This window comes from Amia ocellicauda, chromosome 5 (assembly GCF_036373705.1).
Source record: "Amia ocellicauda isolate fAmiCal2 chromosome 5, fAmiCal2.hap1, whole genome shotgun sequence".
NCBI lineage: Eukaryota > Metazoa > Chordata > Actinopteri > Amiiformes > Amiidae > Amia > Amia ocellicauda.
Window position 1 is genome coordinate 23,799,624 of NC_089854.1, and position 21,574 is coordinate 23,821,197.

The window sequence follows — 21,574 nt, forward strand, 5'->3', positions numbered from 1 at the left end:
CTATTTTTTGGTCTTTGAATTTATCGTGTAAAGTTATTTTTTTAGCAACTAAGCAATTGTAAAGTGACAAATATTCCTGCATTCTGGGGTTTCCTTCTGACAGTCTCTGACTGGAATGTACCCAATACTCTGAAACGTTGACAAGCTTGTCTGCTTAAGATGTGGTGCTGCTATTGTAGTCTTTGTTTTAATAATGCCAATGTGTTAGCTCTTCTCGAGCGGAAAACAAAACGTATTATGTTTGAAGGAATATTTTTCTGGTTTGTTTTTCCTTATGTAGAGTATATTATAAATTATTTATAAATGATAAGTTACATGAAAATGTGTGTGTGCAATTTCAATGATGTTAACCTAGGCCTGTCTTGGATACAAATTTATTGGCAAATACATAATTACAGAGTTTAAAACTATCTTAAGACTGCTTTAAAATCAAATTTTATTTAGTTTTTTTTCTTAAAATTCTTTTTCTTGCACCTCTAGGACCCATAGTGAGACTACAGAAAGCTTCAGATAAAACATAAATACAAATCATGACTTACTGGCAGCACAGTTTTCCTTAAGTAGAAGAAAATGCAGAATTACAAATGACAACACCCAACTGTCTATTGCAAATCTAAATTCAAATGATGTGGCTCCCATTTGATTCCAGAAGTAACCACCTCCAAATTAAAAAACACTTGGGTATGGTTTTTCACTATTTTGAGGGGAGTCCAATAGTGCATGCTTGTTCTTGATTCATCCACAGGAGAACCGTGTAGGTGTGTGTTCATGTGGGAAAGCAGTCTCACTCAGGCACTGACCAGCAGTTCCAACAAAGCCGCCACCGAGTGCATCCTGTAGAAGACCCCCAGCGGCTGGCCCAGGTTCACGATCACAAACCAGGCAGAGAACCCAAAGAACTGCTTCCCGAGCTCATTCTCAAACTGGGGGTGGGCGCCAAAGGCCGGGATTACCCACAGCTGCAACAGAACAAGGGACAGGGTTAAATAGAGCTCTATAGGAGATGCCCGATTCTGGTATGGATTCTTATTCGCAATCATTTGTGGCGTTTTACCAGAATTTATTTTTAGCGTTACAAATTACATTCCATTTGGGGACTTTAATTCTTTCCTACAAAGAGAACCTTAAAGATTACTGGACGTTTTGAAAACCACAAAATTGCAAGAATGGCAACATTGGATGTACAGCCCTGGATTTTTTTTTTTTTTTTTTTTTTTTTTTACCACTGCTGATTTAAGAAATCAGCATCTCTCCATGTATGGCTGTCATTCCATTCCATTCATATTTTTATTTGGAATTTGGGATAAATGTTGTCAGTAGTTTATAGAATAAAACAATATTCATTTTACCCAATCACATACCTATAAATAGTAAAGCCAGACAAACTGATAATTTTGCAGTGGTTTTTCCAGAGCTGTAGTAAAGTGTATAACCTAGGGATGAAATTGCCTATTAAGGTTTAGATTTTACTTTTGACAATCCAGAGGACCTACCATTATATTAGCCAGTATGAGGAAAGCACAGATCTCCTGCAGTACTCTTCTGCTCCAGTTATATCTGTTGTTAGCAGAGGGTGTGGTTCTCACTCCCTCTTTGCTCTTTTCCATCAAAGACCTATCTCCTGCACTATCCACCACTTCCATTTTGGCCTCTGCATTCTTTACACCTTTCTGTGCTTGGAAAGAAGTGGGGATATTAGCAATCGGCTGGAGTTTTGCTCATAAGTCAATACTTTGTTCGTGTTGGAAAAAAATCATTGGGTGGACAATCTTTGCAAAGTTTAAGAAAAGGATGAGCAATACGGACACTTGACTGCTCATGTCCTGGGCTGTTTACTCCCATCTTTAAATAAGAGGCATTACAAGTCCGAGGGCAGACATATTTCTTTTATAAGATTTTGAAGCTTTGAGAAGCTGAACAGTGAGAAAACAAGTATACATTTAAAAATATATATATAATAATGGTTGAAGAATCCGGTTATTCCAAATATTAATTTCATAATAGAAGGAATAAAAAGAATACTTGCCTTGAAACATGCGTTGTACTGCCCAGTCTTGATCTTTGCATGTCTTAGGGAGACACTGGGGTGCCGATGGAGGCCCCCAATGATGAAAATGTTCTGGAGGACCAGCTCGAGCAGGCTGAGCAGGGAGTAGGACAGATCCATGCTTCCTAAAAGCCCATCAGGCCCAATGGCAAAAGAGGCCACCAAAGAAAAGTAGGAGACCGCAAGCTGGCCCAGTGCCGCCGCCACCAGCAGAACTACATCCAGATTGCGGGTGGGATTGTGCCCTGTGTCCTTCGCTCTGGCCTCCAGTTTGTGAATAATTATGCCAGTCAGTGTGCAGAAGGACATGACTGGGATGATGGCTAGGTGGAAGCCATAAAACAACAGGAACGCATTGTTGTGCCAAGACTCTAAGCTCACCCACACTTGGTACAGGATAAAGATGGCTATGCCAACAACCAGGACCAGCAAGCCTAGTAAAGGTCCAAAAATTATCCCCCCACGGCGCATCACTCGGAGAGTCACCTTGTGGGGACCGTGGTGGTGGGAGTGAGGGTCTACGTGCCTACCCACGTTTTTCCACATGACGTACACCATGCAGCCAGCCATCAGGTAGTACTCAATGTTGAAGGGGTAGAGCACCTCGTAGCCCTTTCGAAAAACACGACACACTGTTTGCGCCTCACACTGACAGAGGGAGCCATTAGTCAGACCTGAAATTAAACCAAGATCTTTGGATTTAAAGAACACAAGCAATACTAAAACCACAAGCAAAACCAATTTCACAAGTTAAATTTTGGTCTGTGACCTGTTGCAACTGATTTAAGGAAGGGAATGCTGAAGTCCTGTGTAACTTGAGGCTTAGGAATGGCTCAATGTACAATTAAAGAATGAAAGAGGTCTTTAGTGTTTAAGAAAACCATTTAACCATCTACTACATAAATAAATAATTTGAAGTTAATTTAAATAAGGTCTCTAGACAGAAAAAAGCTAAGGGACCCTGCTGAATTAGACTGTGGTAAACAATACCGATGTCAGATTCCTCTAGGATGTCTGTAACAGAGGTGTTAGTGAAGATTCCTCTGTCCCCCTTCTGTATTTCAATCTCCAGGTGGACAGTGTCTTCAGTCACAGCACTGAGCCACAGAAGCAGGTCAGTAGTGAGAACCAGCACCAGGCCAGCCCTGAAGAAAAAAGTACAGCTTTTCCTCAATTTTCATTCTTACCATCACAGGCTTCACAGAGACTAAACAACTTACTTGTTACAGAGTTATTATACTATTAATAAAAAATTTACTTATTTGGAATGACAAAATTCTTGCTGTAGGTAGATTTGTGATAGTACGGTATGGTCACCTGGTGAGGATCTTGTGTCGGTGGATGCAGTCTTTGGAGTGAGCCCATATCAGGTACGTCTACACCCAAACAAAAACATGACTTAAGTTATATAAACAAAAAAAATAAAGCATCATGTTCTTTGGCTTTATGCATACTTATTAATGGTAATTAAAAGTGTGAAAACAATTTAATTTCAATGCAAATAGGTTATTTTCACAGACTGTGTAAGCACTCCAAGCCTATTCCTGCCATCATATTAATGCACTAGCCGTGTGCCACCATCCCATACCTGCAGTCCGAGAAAGGGGGCTTCAACGAAGGGCAAGAGTACTTTAGCAGTTGGTTTACATTCCATCAGAATAACGTAATAGCCCATCTTGAACACCTGGAGCAGAAGACTGCAGGCTGTGAACACCAGGAGGACCACTGAGGGAAAACACAACCATTCACAGTGCATCTATTAGTTCACACACATGAAGGGGATCTAATTAGAACAGTGATTTAAAGGCTTGAAAATGAATTACTGCCCTCCAGAAAGTCTTTCATTTGATAAATGATGTTTAACAACAGATTTAACTGCTAAGCAGAGCTGTGTCAGAGAGCCATTACCTGTCATGCAGAAGCCGCCAGCATGGTGATCTGTGTGTGGAGAAATGCCCGGCTGTCTCCGAGTCCAAAAGAGGTACCACAAAATCCATAAAAGACTGAGTCCCATCAGCAGCAGAATGAACACCTGGGGCTCCTGGTGCTTTAGGCCATTGGGGTTAAAGGACTCTCCTATTACAAAAGCTGCCCCCAGAAGCACTAAATTTAGAGCTATCAGCCCCGAAACCAGCCTCCGTCCACTTGGGGCCCACACCACCACTGGGTCCATCTCATCCCCTGCCTCCTCTGGCTGGGCAGCCCCCAAAGCAAGGCCCAGGCCTGGACTGTCCTCTTCTTCAAAGCCATTTTTCTCACACATGTTTTCAGTCTCTCCTGTCCTGCAACACTCCCTGGAACTCAAGCAAGAGTTTCCAGTTTTCCTGCACAGGGCGTGTTAAACCTAAGGTAAGGGAATCACGTCACCAGACCTTACTTTGATTTTTTAATGTTCCTTTCTAGCAGGTTATGCCTAATCTTCTAGGTGTGGCATTATACTATTAAAACATCCACTTCCACATGGCGAAGTACAACGTTGAGAGTACCTGCAGAATTACGTATATATGCCCCTATAAAAACAAACTATTTTACGAAGGCAAACTCAGTTCAGCTTTGATCCAGTTAAGATCTTCAGGAGGACAAACGATTTCACATCACATTTAAATAACATGCACGTTTAACACTTGACCCATCAATCATGACTGACGTTACCGCAGTCGTTTAGTCTCTAATCTATTATAATATTGTCCATTGATATTACACTCATGTTCAAACACATAATATTTCAAAAACAATTAAAAATGTGAAGTCCGTAATCATTATTTCATGGGCTATAAAAAACAAAAACATTATTCATTAGCCTACTGAATTTCCTCACAATTCACTCATCTAAAACAATTAGTATACACAATTTGTTTGCACAAGAACAATCAGATTATAACAGATTACAAAAAAGAAAAGGTTGTATTTCATCAAACTTTTCTCTCGTTCACCACCTTATTCGGGGTATCCAGAGTAAAAATCCAAAAAGATTATAGCAGTCTTAGCCCATACCACTTGTTTTTAGTACTTTAATTTATAGTCAAGTTTTCACCATACAATGCATATCGGATTGCATAGCAAACAGCTGCTCCCGTTTTAAATTGCATCGTTTTCAATGGAAACATGCTTCGGTTAAATAGCTGATCGTTTTAATGCTTAATAGGAATTAGTGCATAAAGTGACGTGGTCCCATTCACAATTTCCAATGCATTTTACACCTGATAATTGCATTAGCTGTCCACTGCAATAAAGTTCACGCTTCAATCACTCTTTTCATACTTAGTAGAAGTAGGAAACAAATAGAAAATGTAGCACACACTTTAATTTTAATTGACCATAGAGTAGTTTTACTTGAACAGCTTACACTTACACACTGTTTTTAAATGCTAGAATAAGGATCCATGAGGTTGAAAAAACAACTCCCAAAAGAACATGAGGAAACTAAATAAAGGTAAACTAAATAAGGACAATGTACTTACAATGTACATGGTGTTCCCTATATGCAAACAACTTGATTTTCAAAAGAAAAAAGAAAAACAAAAGTGCAGCTTACATTGTTTTTAAATGAAGAAGAAGGATCCATGAGGTTACAAAAACTAACCAAAAACAACTCCCAAAAGACTAAAAAAGGTAGGTCTAACTAAATAAGGACAATGTACTAACAATGTACACAAGGGTTTCCCTTCTTATGCAAACAACTTGATTTTCAGCTGCTGTACCTTTACATTCAGCTTGTGCCCATCCAAATTCATTATGACCTTCTGGAAAAACTCAAAGGTGTAATTGAGGTTATCTGGGAAGCTTAGATCAAGGGAATAAATGAGCCCAAACAGCATGATGAACCCCATGATGACACTTCCCACATTGCTCAGGACTTTGATGCCTTCGATCACAATTCCCACATCCTCTGGCTCCCCATCTCCATCTCTTCGGATCATGTAAATCCCCATGACTCCCGTGATTGTGATGTCCCTCTCTGCATCCTCAGTGGTGGAGGCCTGAACAACAACACAAACACAGGACACTTATGTTAAATAAAATGCCACACACCACAAACCAGAAACTATATAAAAGATAAAAAGGCATTCTTAGATCATCAATTGCAGTTTATAGAAGCAGACTAGATGGTCAGTTCATCGGTTGTCGGGGTCAAAATTAGATGTCATTTGCCAAATCACATTTTGGTGCAATTGCTAGACAGATGTAGCCTGTCCCGTAGCCTGAAAAATTAAACTAGCAGTGGGTAGGGATAGTGTACCATAGGATTTTCTCATTATAAATAGAGTGCCTTGGGAGAAATAAGAGTGGGTAACACTGTTTGATGCTACATGGGGAATATATTGTGATAAACTTACCAGATATTCCTTGAAGAAAGCATCTGGATCTTCGTTAAGGTAAATGACAAGGCTTCTCAGGATACACTCCCTCCCGGTGTTGATGTTGTCACACTAAAATCAAGACAGAATTTAGCCAAATGTGGGTGTGACAGTGGCACAGGTAGGAGAGCAGGTTGTCTGAAGACCAGAGGGTCCTATCTGTTGAGGAGTCCTTCCCTGAGAAAGACACCTTATCCCTAAATGCCCCAAACGAGCCTCGCATTATTTTTCACAGCCATTGGTGTGAGTGGGTGAATGAAATGCAAAAACAGTAAAGCGCTTTGGATAAGAGCACTATATGAGCAGGCCATTCACCATTTATCAAATGTATTTAAATGAGCAGTGATGGACAAGAAAACCTTATAATAACCACCCCAATACAATAAAAAGGATGTTATATGCATTCCTACTAACCAAATCTATGATCGCCAAGACATCCTTGATCCTTTGCCCCTTCACTCCTCCTTTTCTCTTGAAGATCTGTATCAGCTTGTCTGAGAAGTGGACCAGCTGTGACATGAACTTTAATTGCAGTGGCTTGGTGGTGATCCGCAATAACTCTTCATTCACATGAAAAACATTTTTAACAAAATACAGCCATTTGATACTTGTTAGTTATAATTACTACCATATAAGGATGCAGGATTATTGGCAAATTCAAATTGTGCAGCCATTAATTATCATGGACAATAATAAAAATTGTTAACACATATGAACATACACATTTACTTACTTCACTCTGCTGAAACAGGGCAGGCCATCTGTTTTTGAACTCTCCTATCATGGGTCTCTGCTCCACAATCTCTAGTCGTCTGTGGGAGAAGGTTTTTTCTATTTTTTATTTTATATTTCAGTTCTGACAATAAGCAATTCTCTCGTTCTCCAAGCTTTCTGTGGTTTCACCTTTTGGGTGCAGAGGAATGTAGTTAACGTCAGCCTTTCTAGGTTTCTTGATGTTGGCTACAGCTTTGCCTTGGCCTTCTCATTCACACGGATTTCAGTCAGAGTCGCCCGAGCTTTGTTCGATAGTTTTGCATTTTATACTTAACTGACTGTTTCCATTCCCCACAATCCTGTCGTGGATCCCAGCTCCCCCAAACAAGGATGGGCCCTTGTCAAAGCTGCTGCTACCTCTTCACACTGATAGTCTTTTGGGTACTTTGTGTATTGAATCATTTCTTGGGCTAGGCCATCAAGGATAACTCCTTTCAGCTTTGGGCCAGGGTTGAAGTATGTTCCATTTGTCTCAAACTCTGTATTCTTTTGGTCTAGCTCAAATTCAGCCTCATAGGTGAATTTAGGGTTCACAAAAACACTGGGCCAGGAGGAGAATAGTGAGGGTTGAGTTTCTGTGGATGAATGCGGGGTTGACGTGCACAGCGTAGCATCGCTGCAGGATGAGGCTATTGACAAAGCAGGCGTTTCAGGCTCTGGGTAATCAAGGTCTCATTAGATGAGTCTTCTGTGTACAAAGTGATGCAGGGCTCCAAAGGTGACAAGATAGGAATGTATATTACTTTCAGTGTGCTTTTATGTTCAATTTCAAAGACAGAAGTTAGATTCATGAACTCGTTAAAGTCAACATCCACTTATTGCAACCGGAAGTCCTCTTTTAAATGTCTTTACTAGTGTATGTAGTTCCTCCACTGTTGCTGGAATTCCAGAATCCAGGGGCAGTTTTCTTGAGTCAGACTCATCACCAAAGATGATCCACAGAACAGCCAGACCTGCCATTATGGAACACCTTTAATCTGGAGCAGAAACAAAGGGAAAATGAGAACAAGAAACCAGTACATTAGGGTTTGAGATTAAAATACAAATAGTTTTAGAGAGTCTGTAAGAGCCTGGCATCCAGAGCTCAGACTATTTGGGTTTAACGATGACACAAACCATTAATGATGACGAATCTTTTCAACATTACCATGTGCAAACCTCCAACCATGTACTCCACAAGGGGATATGGGTCTACCAAGTCACCAAGCTCAATTAGGGCAACCTCTCTAGTGGGAGAGGCAGACAGCTCAAATCCACCATAATGCTCCCTATACCAAGCACATACAGTGGGGGAAAAAAGTATTTGATCACCTGCTGATTTTGTACGTTTGCCCACTGACAAAGAAATGATCAGTCTATCATTTTAATGGTAGGTGTATTTTAACAGTGAGAGACTGAATAACAACAAAACAATCCAGAAAAACACATTTCAAAAAAGTTATAAATTGATTTGCATGTTAATGAGTGAAATAAGTATTTGACCCCTTCGACTTAGTACTTGGTGGCAAAACCCTTGTTGGCAATCACAGAGGTCAGACGTTTCTTGTAGTTGGCCACCAGGTTTGCACACATCACAGGAGGGATTTTGTCCCACTCCTCTTTGCAGATCCTCTCCAAGTCATTAAGGTTTCGAGGCTGACGTTTGGCAACTCGAACCTTCAGCTCCCTCCACAGATTTTCTATGGGATTAGGGTCTGGAGACTGGCTAGGCCACTCCAGGACCTTAATGTGCTTCTTCTTGAGCCACTCCTTTGTTGCCTTGGCTGTGTGTTTTGGGTCATTGTCATGCTGGAATACCCATCCACGACCCATTTTCAATGCCCTGGCTGAGGGAAGGAGGTTCTCACCCAAGATTTGACGGTAAATGGCCCCGTCCATCGTCCCTTTGATGCGGTGCAGTTGTCCTGTCCCCTTAGCAGAAAAACACCCCCAAAGCATAATGTTTCCACCTCCATGTTTGACGGTGGGGATGGTGTTCTTGGGGTCATTCCTCCTCCTCCAAACACGGCGAGTTGAGTTGATGCCAAAGAGCTCGATTTTGGTCTCATCTGACCACAGCACTTTCACCCAGTTCTCCTCTGAATCATTCAGATGTTCAACTTCAGACGGGCCTGTACATGTGCAAGGGGGACTTTGCGGGCGCTGCAGGATTTCAGTCCTTCACGGCGTAGTGTGTTACCAATTGTTTTCTTGGTGACTATGGTCCCAGCTGCCTTGAAATCATTAACATGATCCTCCCGTGTAGTTCTGGGCTGATTCCTCACCGTTCTCATGATCATTGAAACTCCATGAGGTGAGATCTTGCATGGAGCCCCAGACTGAGGGAGACTGACAGTTATTTTGTGTTTCTTCCATTTGCGAATAATCGCACCAACTGTTGTCACCTTCTCACCAAGCTGCTTGGCGATGGTCTTGTAGCCCATTCCAGCCTTGTGTAGGTCTACAATCTTGTCCCTGACATCCTTGGACAGCTCTTTGGTCTTGGCCATGGTGGAGAGTTTGGAATCTGATTGATTGATTGCTTCTGTGGACAGGTGTCTTTTATACAGGTAACGAGCTGAGATTAGGAGCACTCCCTTTAAGAGAAGCTCCTAATCTCAGCTCGTTACCTGTATAAAAGACACCTGGGAGCCAGAAATCTTGCTGATTGATAGGAGATCAAATACTTATTTCCCTCATTACCATGCAAATCAATTTATAACTTTTTTGAAATGCATTTTTCTGGATTTTTTTGTTGTTATTCTGTCTCTCACTGTTAAAATACACCTACCATTAAAATTATAGACTGATCATTTCTTTGTCAGTGGGCAAACGTACAAAATCAGCAGGGGATCAAATACTTTTTTCCCTCACTGTACATGTTTCACTAGAAAACACAACTTCTTCCTAAGAATGCACAGTTGAATAATCTCATTAAATTTAGGCAGTCCATCTACAGATCTGTGTACAATAAGCATCCCCTCACTGTAACGTATACCACTGCAAGACACATTTTTTGCCATATGAACCTCAGTCAGATCTGGGTATCTCTGCTTCAGAGTAGACACTACTCCCTCATTAAGGACATCAACAGGCATGACTGAGATGTCTGCAACCTCTAAGAATAACTTCTTGAGAATGGAGGAATGTGTGTGATAGGCAAGCATGAACTGGTGTGTAATAGCTAGTGAACAAGGTATATTCTTAAAGCAATTAGTATGACGAGCAACCTGCTTGAAGAAGCTATGTTTAGCCTCAAATCTCATCGTCCACAGTGCAATTAGATGTCCGAAGCAACAAATCATTTGTGGATAGTACTCTAAATAGTGATGTTTTTGTAGGAGCTTGATTTGTGGAAAGAGTTCAAGATAGCGCTGTCTGTAATCATAGATTCTGGCTTCAAAATACACAATGGTCTCATCTGTGTGAACAGGAGCCACAACCAACTCAACTATGTCCTTAAGATCTAGAATCACTTGCCATGCTGGCTCATCTTCTGGCAAAATTTGCCCAATCACAAAGGGAAGCAATCTTAGCAAGGCCCAATTTTCATGCACGTTGCCACCTATAGTGTTGTTAGATTTGAAAGAGCATGGTATGGTATGGGGCAATTGGTTTTGTCCGCCCATTTGTACGGAAATGTCTGGTTCAATGTGTTAAGGCCATCAAAAGTGAAGTATTTTTTGGAGATCAATAAATTAATACAGCATGCAAGTTCGACAGGAACAACACCCTCAAAGAGATCATGCACAATATCAGGAGCATAGCCAGTGCTAAGATGAAAATGCAAAATGTGCTCTGTTATAATACACTGTTTTTTGACACCACAGCAAATAGTTGCATTCTCCTGAGCAGTCTGGACATGAACATCATAGATATCTCTGTTTCTAAGTTGGAACCTGCACATTGACCCACCAGAAAAACTCTCAACAAATCCACCTATTCTATGGGCTCCACAATTGTCAGCTATTACACACTGGACACTACCTTTAACAAACTGACCAAGCTGAGAAATAAAGACACTGTGCTGTTCTAATATGCTTGCAAGAGAGGCTCCAACACTTTTCCATAGCCATAGGCTTTGACATCATCAGATTTGCACAGAACAGCTAAATAGATAGAGGTTAGTGTTGAATGGGAACCTGGTGGCAAATTACCCAAAACCCAATAGACGCCACAGAGTTTGTGCTTCTTACGAGATGTCCCAAGAGGGTTACACATCTAAAAATCATCAACATAAAACTACTAATCTCAAACCTTCACCAGACAGAAAATGATTTTGTTTATAGTACTTACCGTCTCTTATGGTTCTGTACTCTTGGAGATCAGCCAATAATTGGTCTTGTATTCTCTGAGTTTCAAGATGTTCATGGACACCTTTTTGAGAGAGCAACTGTTGCAAAGATTGTAATATAGAGATGTACTGAAATGCATCTAGTATATACTCAACCGGCTCTAAAACACCAAAATGAGTGGTATAGTACTGTGTACGTTTATATGCAGTAGCAAGAGGGCCATCCTTTGCAACAGCTATGCCCAACAGATTAGATTTGCATAGAACAGTGGAAAGTTCATTAACTACTGACTCTTCAACTTTTTTATAAAACTTGAAGTTCAGAAAGGACCTCATCAATAACTGTCTTTGGAATGTGAACAATATTTTCCAACTTTGTAATGCAAGCAATTTTCTCTTCAATAACATTTGGCAGGTGTAATTCTGCAGCATCACCACAACTTGTTGTCTGACTGATGCAACTGACCGCTTGTAACAACATTGGCTTTGAAGTCTTTCAATGAATGTTGGTTGTGTTTCCTGTTTTTATGTGTGTTGAATGTACTGTAAACATTAGTTTTAAATGTGCATCCTAGAAACATACATGGAACCATTTCATCATGAATGAGATATCGATTGATGTGTTGAAAATAATCTCTTTCTGTTGCTAGGTCTCTGCATGAGCACACATGACACTGGAATGTAGATACTTCTACTGGCTTTGAAGTTTGCTGTTTACCATGACTTTTGTTTGTGTGATTTAGTAGCTTACCCCATGTATTAAATGTACACGGGCAAACTGTGTATGGACATGGATAGTGATAACTGCCCCTAAAATGCCCATGAGTCTGCCTAAAATGTTGCAACAACATATACCTGCTAGCTAGTTCTAAACTGCACTCTTTGCACTGCCACATTCATAATCCTGAAAAGGGAGAATAAAGAGAATTAGCACATATCAAATTGAACGATGCAGTGATGCATGATACAATGATACAGATCAGCCTGTGCTAGCATTGAGCAAGTAGCCTATTTCTTACTATCACTAGGAGGTTGCCACTAGCTTGGTAATGCTGATCAAACTATGAAAGATGAGATAAATATATTAGAGGCGTGAGTACAAGTGGTAGAGAACTCAGATGTTCATCTACAAGTCAAAATTGCATTAGAGTACTGTACTCGTCCCCCAAAAAAACTGATAAAATGTTAACATTTAGTATGGACTAGCAATCGTTTCACTGCAATACTGAACTTACATATACATGCTTGCATTATTTACATTTCCTTAAATGGGATACTATGTGGGAATAGACCACAATATTTAACATTGTATATTAAACAAGAGTGAATTTGCAATAGCTGCGACCACGTTACACGTGCATGCAATTTTTGTGCACAAACCGACAGACCGAGCTTCCCAGATAAAAATGTGCTTGAAATATCTTACCTCAAATAGTGCTAGACTAGCTAGTTATCTAGTGTTAACCTTGTGTTTTAGGTCCATTTAGTTTACAAGACGTTTCAGAAAGTGGCGGAAGATTCTAAGCAAGGTTAGCTAGCTTAAAAGGAGTGCTCCTAATCTCAGCTCGTTACCTGTATAAAAGACACCTGTCCACAGAAGCAATCAATCAATCAGATTCCAAACTCTCCACCATGGCCAAGACCAAAGAGCTGTCCAAGGATGTCAGGGACAAGATTGTAGACCTACACAAGGCTGGAATGGGCTACAAGACCATCGCCAAGCAGCTTGGTGAGAAGGTGACAACAGTTGGTGCGATTATTCGCAAATGGAAGAAACACAAAATAACTGTCAGTCTCCCTCAGTCTGGGGCTCCATGCAAGATCTCACCTCATGGAGTTTCAATGATCATGAGAACGGTGAGGAATCAGCCCAGAACTACACGGGAGGATCATGTTAATGATTTCAAGGCAGCTGGGACCATAGTCACCAAGAAAACAATTGGTAACACACTACGCCGTGAAGGACTGAAATCCTGCAGCGCCCGCAAAGTCCCCCTTGCACATGTACAGGCCCGTCTGAAGTTGAACATCTGAATGATTCAGAGGAGAACTGGGTGAAAGTGCTGTGGTCAGATGAGACCAAAATCGAGCTCTTTGGCATCAACTCAACTCGCCGTGTTTGGAGGAGGAGGAATGACCCCAAGAACACCATCCCCACCGTCAAACATGGAGGTGGAAACATTATGCTTTGGGGGTGTTTTTCTGCTAAGGGGACAGGACAAGTGCACCGCATCAAAGGGACGATGGACGGGGCCATGTACTGTCAAATCTTGGGTGAGAACCTCCTTCCCTCAGCCAGGGCATTGAAAATGGGTCGTGGATGGGTATTCCAGCATGACAATGACCCAAAACACACAGCCAAGGCAACAAAGGAGTGGCTAAAGAAGAAGCACATTAAGGTCCTGGGGTGGCCTAGCCAGTCTCCAGACCTTACTCCCATAGAAAATCTGTGGAGGGAGCTGAAGGTTCGAGTTGCCAAACGTCAGCCTCGAAACCTTAATGACTTGGAGAGGATCTGCAAAGAGGAGTGGGACAAAATCCCTCCTGTGATGTGTGCAAACCTGGTGGCCAACTACAAGAAACGTCTGACCTCTGTGATTGCCAACAAGGGTTTTGCCACCAAGTACTAAGTCGAAGGGGTCAAATACTTATTTCACTCATTAACATGCAAATCAATTTATAACTTTTTTGAAATGTGTTTTTCTGGATTTTTTTGTTGTTATTCAGTCTCTCACTGTTAAAATACACCTACCATTAAAATGATAGACTGATCATTTCTTTGTCAGTGGGCAAACGTACAAAATCAGCAGGTGATCAAATACTTTTTTCCCTCACTGTAGGTGAAACTATTAATACATTTTATGTTACACAAATTAAATATACATACACCGATCAGCCATAACATTATGACCACCTGCTTAATATTGTGTAGGTCCCCCTTTCGCTGCCAAAACAGCCCTGACCCGTCAAGGCATGGAGTCCACTAGACCTCTGAAGGTGTGCTGTGGTATCTGGCATCAAGACGTTAGCAGCAGATCCTTTAAGTCCTGTAATTTGCTAGGTGGGTCCTCCATGGATCGGACTTGTTTGTCAAGCACATCCCACAGATGCTCGATTGGATTGAGATCTGGGGAATTTGGAGGCCAAGTCAACACCTTGAACTCGTGATTCATCAGACCAGGCCACCTTCTTCCATTGCTCCGTGGTCCAGTTCTGATGCTCACGTGCCCATTGTAGGTTCTTTCGGCAGTGGACAGGGGTCAGCATGGGCACCCTGACTGGTCTGCGGCTACGCAGCCCCATACGCAACAAACTGCGATGCACTGTGTGTTCTGACACCTTTCTATCAGAACCAGCATTCACTTTTTCAGCTATTTGAGCTACAGTAGCTCGTCTGTTGGATTGGACCACACGGGCCAGCCTTCGCTCCCCACGTGCATCAGTGAGCCTTGGCAGCCCATGACCCTGTCGCCAGTTCACCGCTTTTCCTTCCTTGGACCACTTTTGATAGGTACTGACCAGGTGCCATGATAATGACATTATCAGTGTTATTCACTTCTCCTGTCAGTGGTCATAATGTTATGGCTGATCGGTGTATTTTGTAAGTTGGCCTGGATAAGGGTGTCTGCTAATAAATAAATGATAATAATGAGTATTAATAAAAAAGATGAACTAAGATTTTGGATAAAAAAGGAAAGTAACTGATCTGAAAAAATCTCCAGCCAGCAGTAACGTTAGCTAGGTAGTGAGCTAGACTTATACATAAGAACATAAGAAAGTTTACAAACGAAAGGAGGCCATTCAACCTATCGTGATCGTTTGGAGTCCATTAATAACTGAGTGATCCAAGAATCTTATCCAGTCTGATTTTAAATGTTCCTACATTTTCAGCTTCTACCACATCACTGGGGAGTTTGATTGGGGAGTTTGTTCCAGATTGTGACTACTCTCTGTGTGAAAAACACATTGTCAATCAGACATCAACTCTTTAGCTGAACTTCCGATATTGTTTCCTGTAATATCAATCACCAAATAAGTTGCAGAGATGCATATGAGTCATACATATGCTTCAGGGGAAACAAATTATGGCTTGAAGACTTATCAGTTGGATTCTACAAAGGCAAGGTAAGCTCATCCCACTTTCTTTCTATGCTTAGCCCATGTTCCACAATATCACAGTGCGTGCAGGCTAGCTAGACCAGTGGTTCTCCAACTGTGTGCCATCGCACACTGGTGTGCATTGGAATTAGTCTTATCTATCATGATTTACATAGCTATAATCATATGTAAAGGTGTGCTTTGGAAATAGTTGTTTTCATAAATGGTGTGCTTTGTGACAAAAACATTTGAGAACCACTGAGCTAGACTAGTTAGCTAGCTAAAGAGCCCTGTTCTTCACCAACCTGAGCTTGTAACGTTAGATGAGGCAGTGGCACTCTCATGTCCTGACTCATCTGCTGCTACAGCTACAGGAGATAACTCATCCTCATCCTCCACCTCCTCTAGCCTCGCCTGCACCTACTTGCCATGATTCTTTTTCTTTTGAAAAAGCTTCTTATATCCATAGCCGCCCTTCAACTCAAGTCTTGCCTTAGTAAATTAGCTAGCACCAGATGCCAACAATGACAAGCCCTGTAACCGGTGCTTTCGCTCTCCCTCTCTCTCTCTCTCTCTCTCTCTCTCTCTCTCTCTCTCTCTCTCTCTCTCTATTTCTCTCAAATTCAAATTCAAAATTCAAATTCAAAACAAGCTTTATTGGTATGAGATGTTTACACACAAGTATTGCCAAAGCAATTGGGAACATTGAAATTATATACAATAACATTAAAAACTTTACAAATAAAAAATAAAATATTGCATTAATTTACAATTTACATATATTTTACATTATTAATGTGCTGTGTTGGTGGTTTGGAAACATGGTTGCAGTTCTCTGGCCATGTGGCAGGCTGTGTGTACTCTGCTGCTCCCACAGCACCACTCTGAGCTGCGCCTCTGTGCTGAGCTGGGGGAAGTCATGGACTCTGCTGGCGAATCTGGAGAAGAAGGTGTTTCTGACCTGTGTGTATTTGGAGCAGTTCAGGGTGAAGTGCGCCTCTGTCTCTACCTCCCTGGACCCTCACTGTCCACACAGGCATCTGTCTCTGGGTGTTCAGGTCTGCCTATGCCATCCAGTCTCCACCTCCAGGCTGTGGTGGCTCAGTCTGTACCTGGTCAGAGTGTGTCTCTGCTTGGGGTCTGTGACCAGTGTCAGGTATTCTGCCGGGGTGTATCCTCTGCCCAGGGCCCTGTAGCGCTATAGCTGGTTCTGCTCTTTGGTTTGTTGAGCCCAGTGCTCAATGTAGCTGCAGTGCAGTGCCGCAGCTCTGCGGTTTTTTACTTCTGTGAGAGTGTTTCTTGGGCCTCAGATTTGATGATTCTGCCAGAGTTTTGAAGATGTGGTTATGGTCTTTCACGGCATGGTTGACTCCTGTCCTGTCCTTGGGGTAGGTGTTTTGCAGGAACTGGGTCAGGAGCTGGTTTGGTTCTTCACTGCTCAGGTCGCTTTCGTACTGCTCTCTGCTGTCTGGTGTCCATCTGTAGCAGGGCTGGAGTTTGAGCAGGTGTGGTGAGGGGACGGCGCCTGTGCGCAGGTAGAGGTTGTGGTCTGAAAGTGCTGACTGCGGTCTGATTACATAGGCATTGATGCTGTGAGGGTCGAGGTCAGTGATGGTGTAGTCCACCATCTCTCTCAGCTCACACAAAATGTGTGTGTGCCAAGTAATGTGAAGTAGATCTGCTGTTTGAATGACACACAGAGGACACAAAACATACTTGCATTGCATTTTTTGCATTTAATGCATGATCGAAATGACAGATGAATAGATCCGGAGCTATATAAAACATTCGAGCTTGTAGCCCCGGACGCCCAGGCTTAATGACACCGCTGTTTGTCTGCATCCGCAGCCGAATCAGCTTCGAATCATTTAGTCATGTGACTAGGCTGAATGGGGCTTCATTACCTCATACTGTTTCATACAAGCTTCTCCCTTTGTGGAAGTGTTTGCACTTCTTAGAAGAAAGACAGAACCCTGCACATATTGTGTAGAAAATAACACAAAACGTGTCATAGTACTATTAACACATTTATTGTGTAGAATTTCTTCACATTACTTCTAAGTGTGTAAATGAAACCACCTGAAAAACAGATTTTAAAAATGCTATCAATCTTTTTAAAACTAGTTCCATGCAAGTAATGCTTAGAGCACTTTTATACACACCCACAGTTGTTCCAGTATGTTTTATACAGGTCTCCAGCTGAATTAAAGTTGAAGTAAAAAAAACAAACAAACAAAAAACAATGATGCACGCTGACATTTTTCAAATTTCAAATATCGTCAATGGTCACTGATAAAATATTGTAATTGTAGTTACTATTTTGATAATACATTTGATTAATGCACACAATACAATTTTGTTATCCTGCACTGAAATATTTTGCTAGTAAAATATTTGAGTTAAACAAGCCGTTAATTACTTAAATTAACGAAACTCACAAATATTTTTCCTTTGGAGGAATGTGCTTAAATTCTAATTATATACCTTCATCAATTTCTACAGTATATAGCAGTTAAACATTCAAGCAGCAAAGACCTTTTCAATAGCCTACACAAAATATATATATACTCTTACTTGAGAAACCCTTCCTCCATACAGCCGCTTCAGTTTAAATGGAGGCTATTCCCAGGCTGTGTTCAAGTTCAGAGGCTTTCCCGCTTTCATCTAATTGTCTGATTACTTGATAACTCTTTCCAACTCTATCTGATTAATCGGCTAAGCTGTTTGTCATAGAGTAGCGCGCGCACATACACACACGTGTATGTATATGTATGTATATTAACGGATATATGTCTGCTGTTTATATATATATACACTCACCTAAAGGATTATTAGGAACACCTGTTCAATTTCTCATTAATGCAATTATCTAACCAACCAATCACATGGCAGTTGCTTCAATGCATTTAGGGGTGTGGTCCTGGTCAAGACAATCTCCTGAACTCCAAACTGAATGTCTGAATGGGAAAGAAAGGTGATTTAAGCAATTTTGAGCGTGGCATGGTTGTTGGTGCCAGACGGGCCGGTCCGAGTATTTCACAATCTGCTCAGTTACTGGGATTTTCACACACAACCATTCCTAGGGTTTACAAAGAATGGTGTGAAAAGGGAAAAACATCCAGTATGCGGCAGTCCTGTGGGCGAAAATGCCTTGTTGATGCTAGAGGTCAGAGGAGAATGGGCCGACTGATTCAAGCTGATAGAAGAGCAACTTTGACTGAAATAACCACTCGTTACAACCGAGGTATGCAACAAAGGATCTGTGAAGCCACAACACGTACAACCTTGAGGCGGATGGGCTACAACAGCAGAAGACCCCACCGGGTACCACTCATCTCCACTACAAATAGGAAAAAGAGGCTACAATTTGCACAAGCTCACCAAAATTGGACAGTTGAAGACTGGAAAAATGTTGCCTGGTCTGATGAGTCTCGATTTCTGTTGAGACATTCAGATGGTAGAGTCAGAATTTGGCGTAAACAGAATGAGAACATGGATCCATCATGCCTTGTTACCACTGTGCAGGCTGGTGGTGGTGGTGTAATGGTGTGGGGGATGTTTTCTTGGCACACTTTAGGCCCCTTAGTGCCAATTGGGCATTGTTTAAATGCCACGGCCTACCTGAGCATTGTTTCTGACCATGTCCGTCCCTTTATGACCACCATGTACCCATCCTCTGATGGCTACTTCCAGCAGGATAATGCACCATGTCACAAAGGTCGAATCATTTCAAATTGGTTTCTTGAACATGACAATGAGCTCACTGTACTAAACTGGCCCCCACAGTCACCAGATCTCAACCCAATAGAGCATCTTTGGGATGTGGTGGAACGGAAGCTTCGTGCCCTGGATTTGCTTCCCACAAATCTCCATCAACTGCAAGATGCTATCCTATCAATATGGGCCAACATTTCTAAAGAATGCTTTCAGCACCTTGTTGAATCAATGCCACGTAGAATTAATTTACAGTTGCCATTGTGAAGCAACACCTTCGCCTCTGGCTTTTCCTTCAGTTCGCATTAAACAGCCTTACCCAGTGAAGACGTGCTCACCGGAGCAGACCTCACACTGAGCTCAGTGACCTTTTCAACAGGGGGCGCTAAATACATACAATGTATGTTTGTGTATCAAGTAAAGAAAGGACACACAGTATCAGCATGTGGCAAAATAACTCCTATTAAATCATATTTAATTATATTTGTATTTACATGTTGAGAAGTTAAAAAACAAAACGTTGAATTTGATGCCACCACAGTATTGAAAGAGATTGTTGTGATGGGACTTGGAAAACGATTGGTATGTATGCATGTAATTAATAATACTAATAATACTGTAGCGACCCTGCAAACTGTACTGTCAGGGGGTTAGTGGTGTAGGAGTGCAGGAGAGTCAGTGTAGTTCTGTTGCGCATGCTTTGTTCTGTCTGTGCAGGTTATGACGCCTCTGGGCGCGAAAGAGCTGCCTGTCTGTCCCCCGGGCGCCTGCCAATGGTGGTTGCGCATACAGTATGTGCTGGCAATGCTTGCTTACAGTTGGTTGGTGCTGGGGGGACACAAGCGGGCTGTAAAAGGAGGTGATACATATGGGTGTGTTGCTGGGAAGGGCAGAGCGAGAACCGAGAGGTCTGTGGGTTTGATGCGGTGTGGAGACCTGTTTGCTTCTTTTCAAAGAAGAGTGTGTTCGCTGTTCCTACTTGCTGTCCTGGTGTAGACGACGGCCAACAGTAGTCTGTGTTATTTACACGTGCACAGAATAAACCGTGTATTCGCAAACGGTACGTAAGTCTGTTACTTCATTTTGTGGGTCGTTACAATACCATTATTATTGCTACTACTACTACAATGTATCTAAGGTGACGAACATAATTAAGTTATAATTTAAATAGAGTTAAGCACTATAAATGAATAATTAGTTAGAAATACAAACTTTTTTTTTTGCCCGGCTATACCTCTTCAGCAGCTGGTAGTAAAAAGGCAGAGGAGCACAGTGGCGCACAAAAGACTCATCTTTTTCTGTTCATTTTGTACAGGTTGTGAGTACAGACAGTTTTAAATCTGCGTTCCTTGTTAAACCACATCGCGACTAATATGTCATTTGAAAAGCTGCCGGGGTGAAGTGAGCCCGACAAATAACAGAATGCTCGTTTTCAAAAATGTAGCCTTAATAAATCACCTTATTTATGGGATCTTTTGTGTTCCACTTGTGATATCACTGCCGAAAACTCTTCCTGATTGCTGTTTCTTGGCAGCGCAGCAAAAAACGGTTTCAGATGCAATTTCCTTATATTTATAGTGCAAAATACATTAGCGTACAGGTGACAGGTGAAGTGAATAACACTGATGATCTCATTATCATGGCACCTGTCAGTGGGTGGGATATATTAGGCAGCAAGTGAACATTTTGTCCTCAAAGTTGATGTGTTAGAAGCAGGAAAAATGGGCAAGCGTAAGGATCTGAGCGACTTTGACAAGGGCCAAATTGTGATGGCTACACGACTGGGTCAGAGCATCTCCAAAACTGCAGCTCTTGTGGGGTGTTCCCAGTCTGCAGTGGTCAGTACCTATCAAAAGTGGTCCAAGGAAGGAAAAGCGGTGAACTGGCGACAGGGTCATGGGTGGCCAAGGCTCATTGATGCACGTGGGGAGCGAAGGCTGGCCCGTGTGGTCCAATCCAACAGATGAGCTACTTTAGCTCAAATTGCTGAAAAAGTGAATGCTGGCTCTGATAGAAAGGTGTCAGAACACACAGTGCATCGCAGTTTGTTGCGTATGGGGCTGTGTAGCCACAGACCAGTCGGTGCCCATGCTGACCCCTGTCCACTGCCGAAAGCGCCTACAATGGGCATGTGAGCGTCAGAACTGGACCACGGAGCAATGGAAGAAGGTGGCCTGGTCTGATGAATCACGAGTTCAAGGTGTTGACTTGGCCTTCAAATTCCCCAGATCTCAAACCAATCGAGCATCTGTGGGATGTGCTGGCCAAACAAGTCCGATCCATGGCGGCCCCACCTCACAACTTACAGGA

At 41.9% G+C, this 21,574-nt stretch overlaps 1 protein-coding gene across 1 annotated transcript; it reads right to left on the reverse strand.

Moving 5' to 3' along the window:
• Window positions 1-357: 357 nt before the first annotated feature.
• LOC136749845 (proton channel OTOP3) lies at window positions 358-4,624 on the reverse strand. The gene is made up of 7 exons (XM_066704434.1): window positions 3,956-4,624; window positions 3,636-3,772; window positions 3,365-3,423; window positions 3,038-3,192; window positions 2,027-2,721; window positions 1,494-1,670; window positions 358-959 (listed from the first exon to the last, which is right to left on the reverse strand). The coding sequence occupies exons 1-7, from the start codon at window positions 4,308-4,310 to the stop codon at window positions 789-791; spliced, it is 1,749 nt and encodes a 582-aa protein (XP_066560531.1). The 5' UTR covers window positions 4,311-4,624; the 3' UTR covers window positions 358-788.
• Between the last annotated feature and the right edge of the window lie 16,950 nt (window positions 4,625-21,574).

Excerpts from the sequence above, each read along its gene's own strand:
- LOC136749845 (XM_066704434.1), bottom strand. The coding sequence starts at position 4,310 with ATGTGTGAGAAAAATGGCTTTGAAGAAGAGGACAGTCCAGGCCTGGGC. Across the intron at positions 2,722-3,037 it reads CCTAGAGGAATCTGACATCG|GTCTGACTAATGGCTCCCTC; the intron begins GTATTGTTTACC and ends GTTTAATTTCAG. Across the intron at positions 1,671-2,026 it reads AGTACAACGCATGTTTCAAG|AAAGGTGTAAAGAATGCAGA; the intron begins GCAAGTATTCTT and ends TTCCAAGCACAG.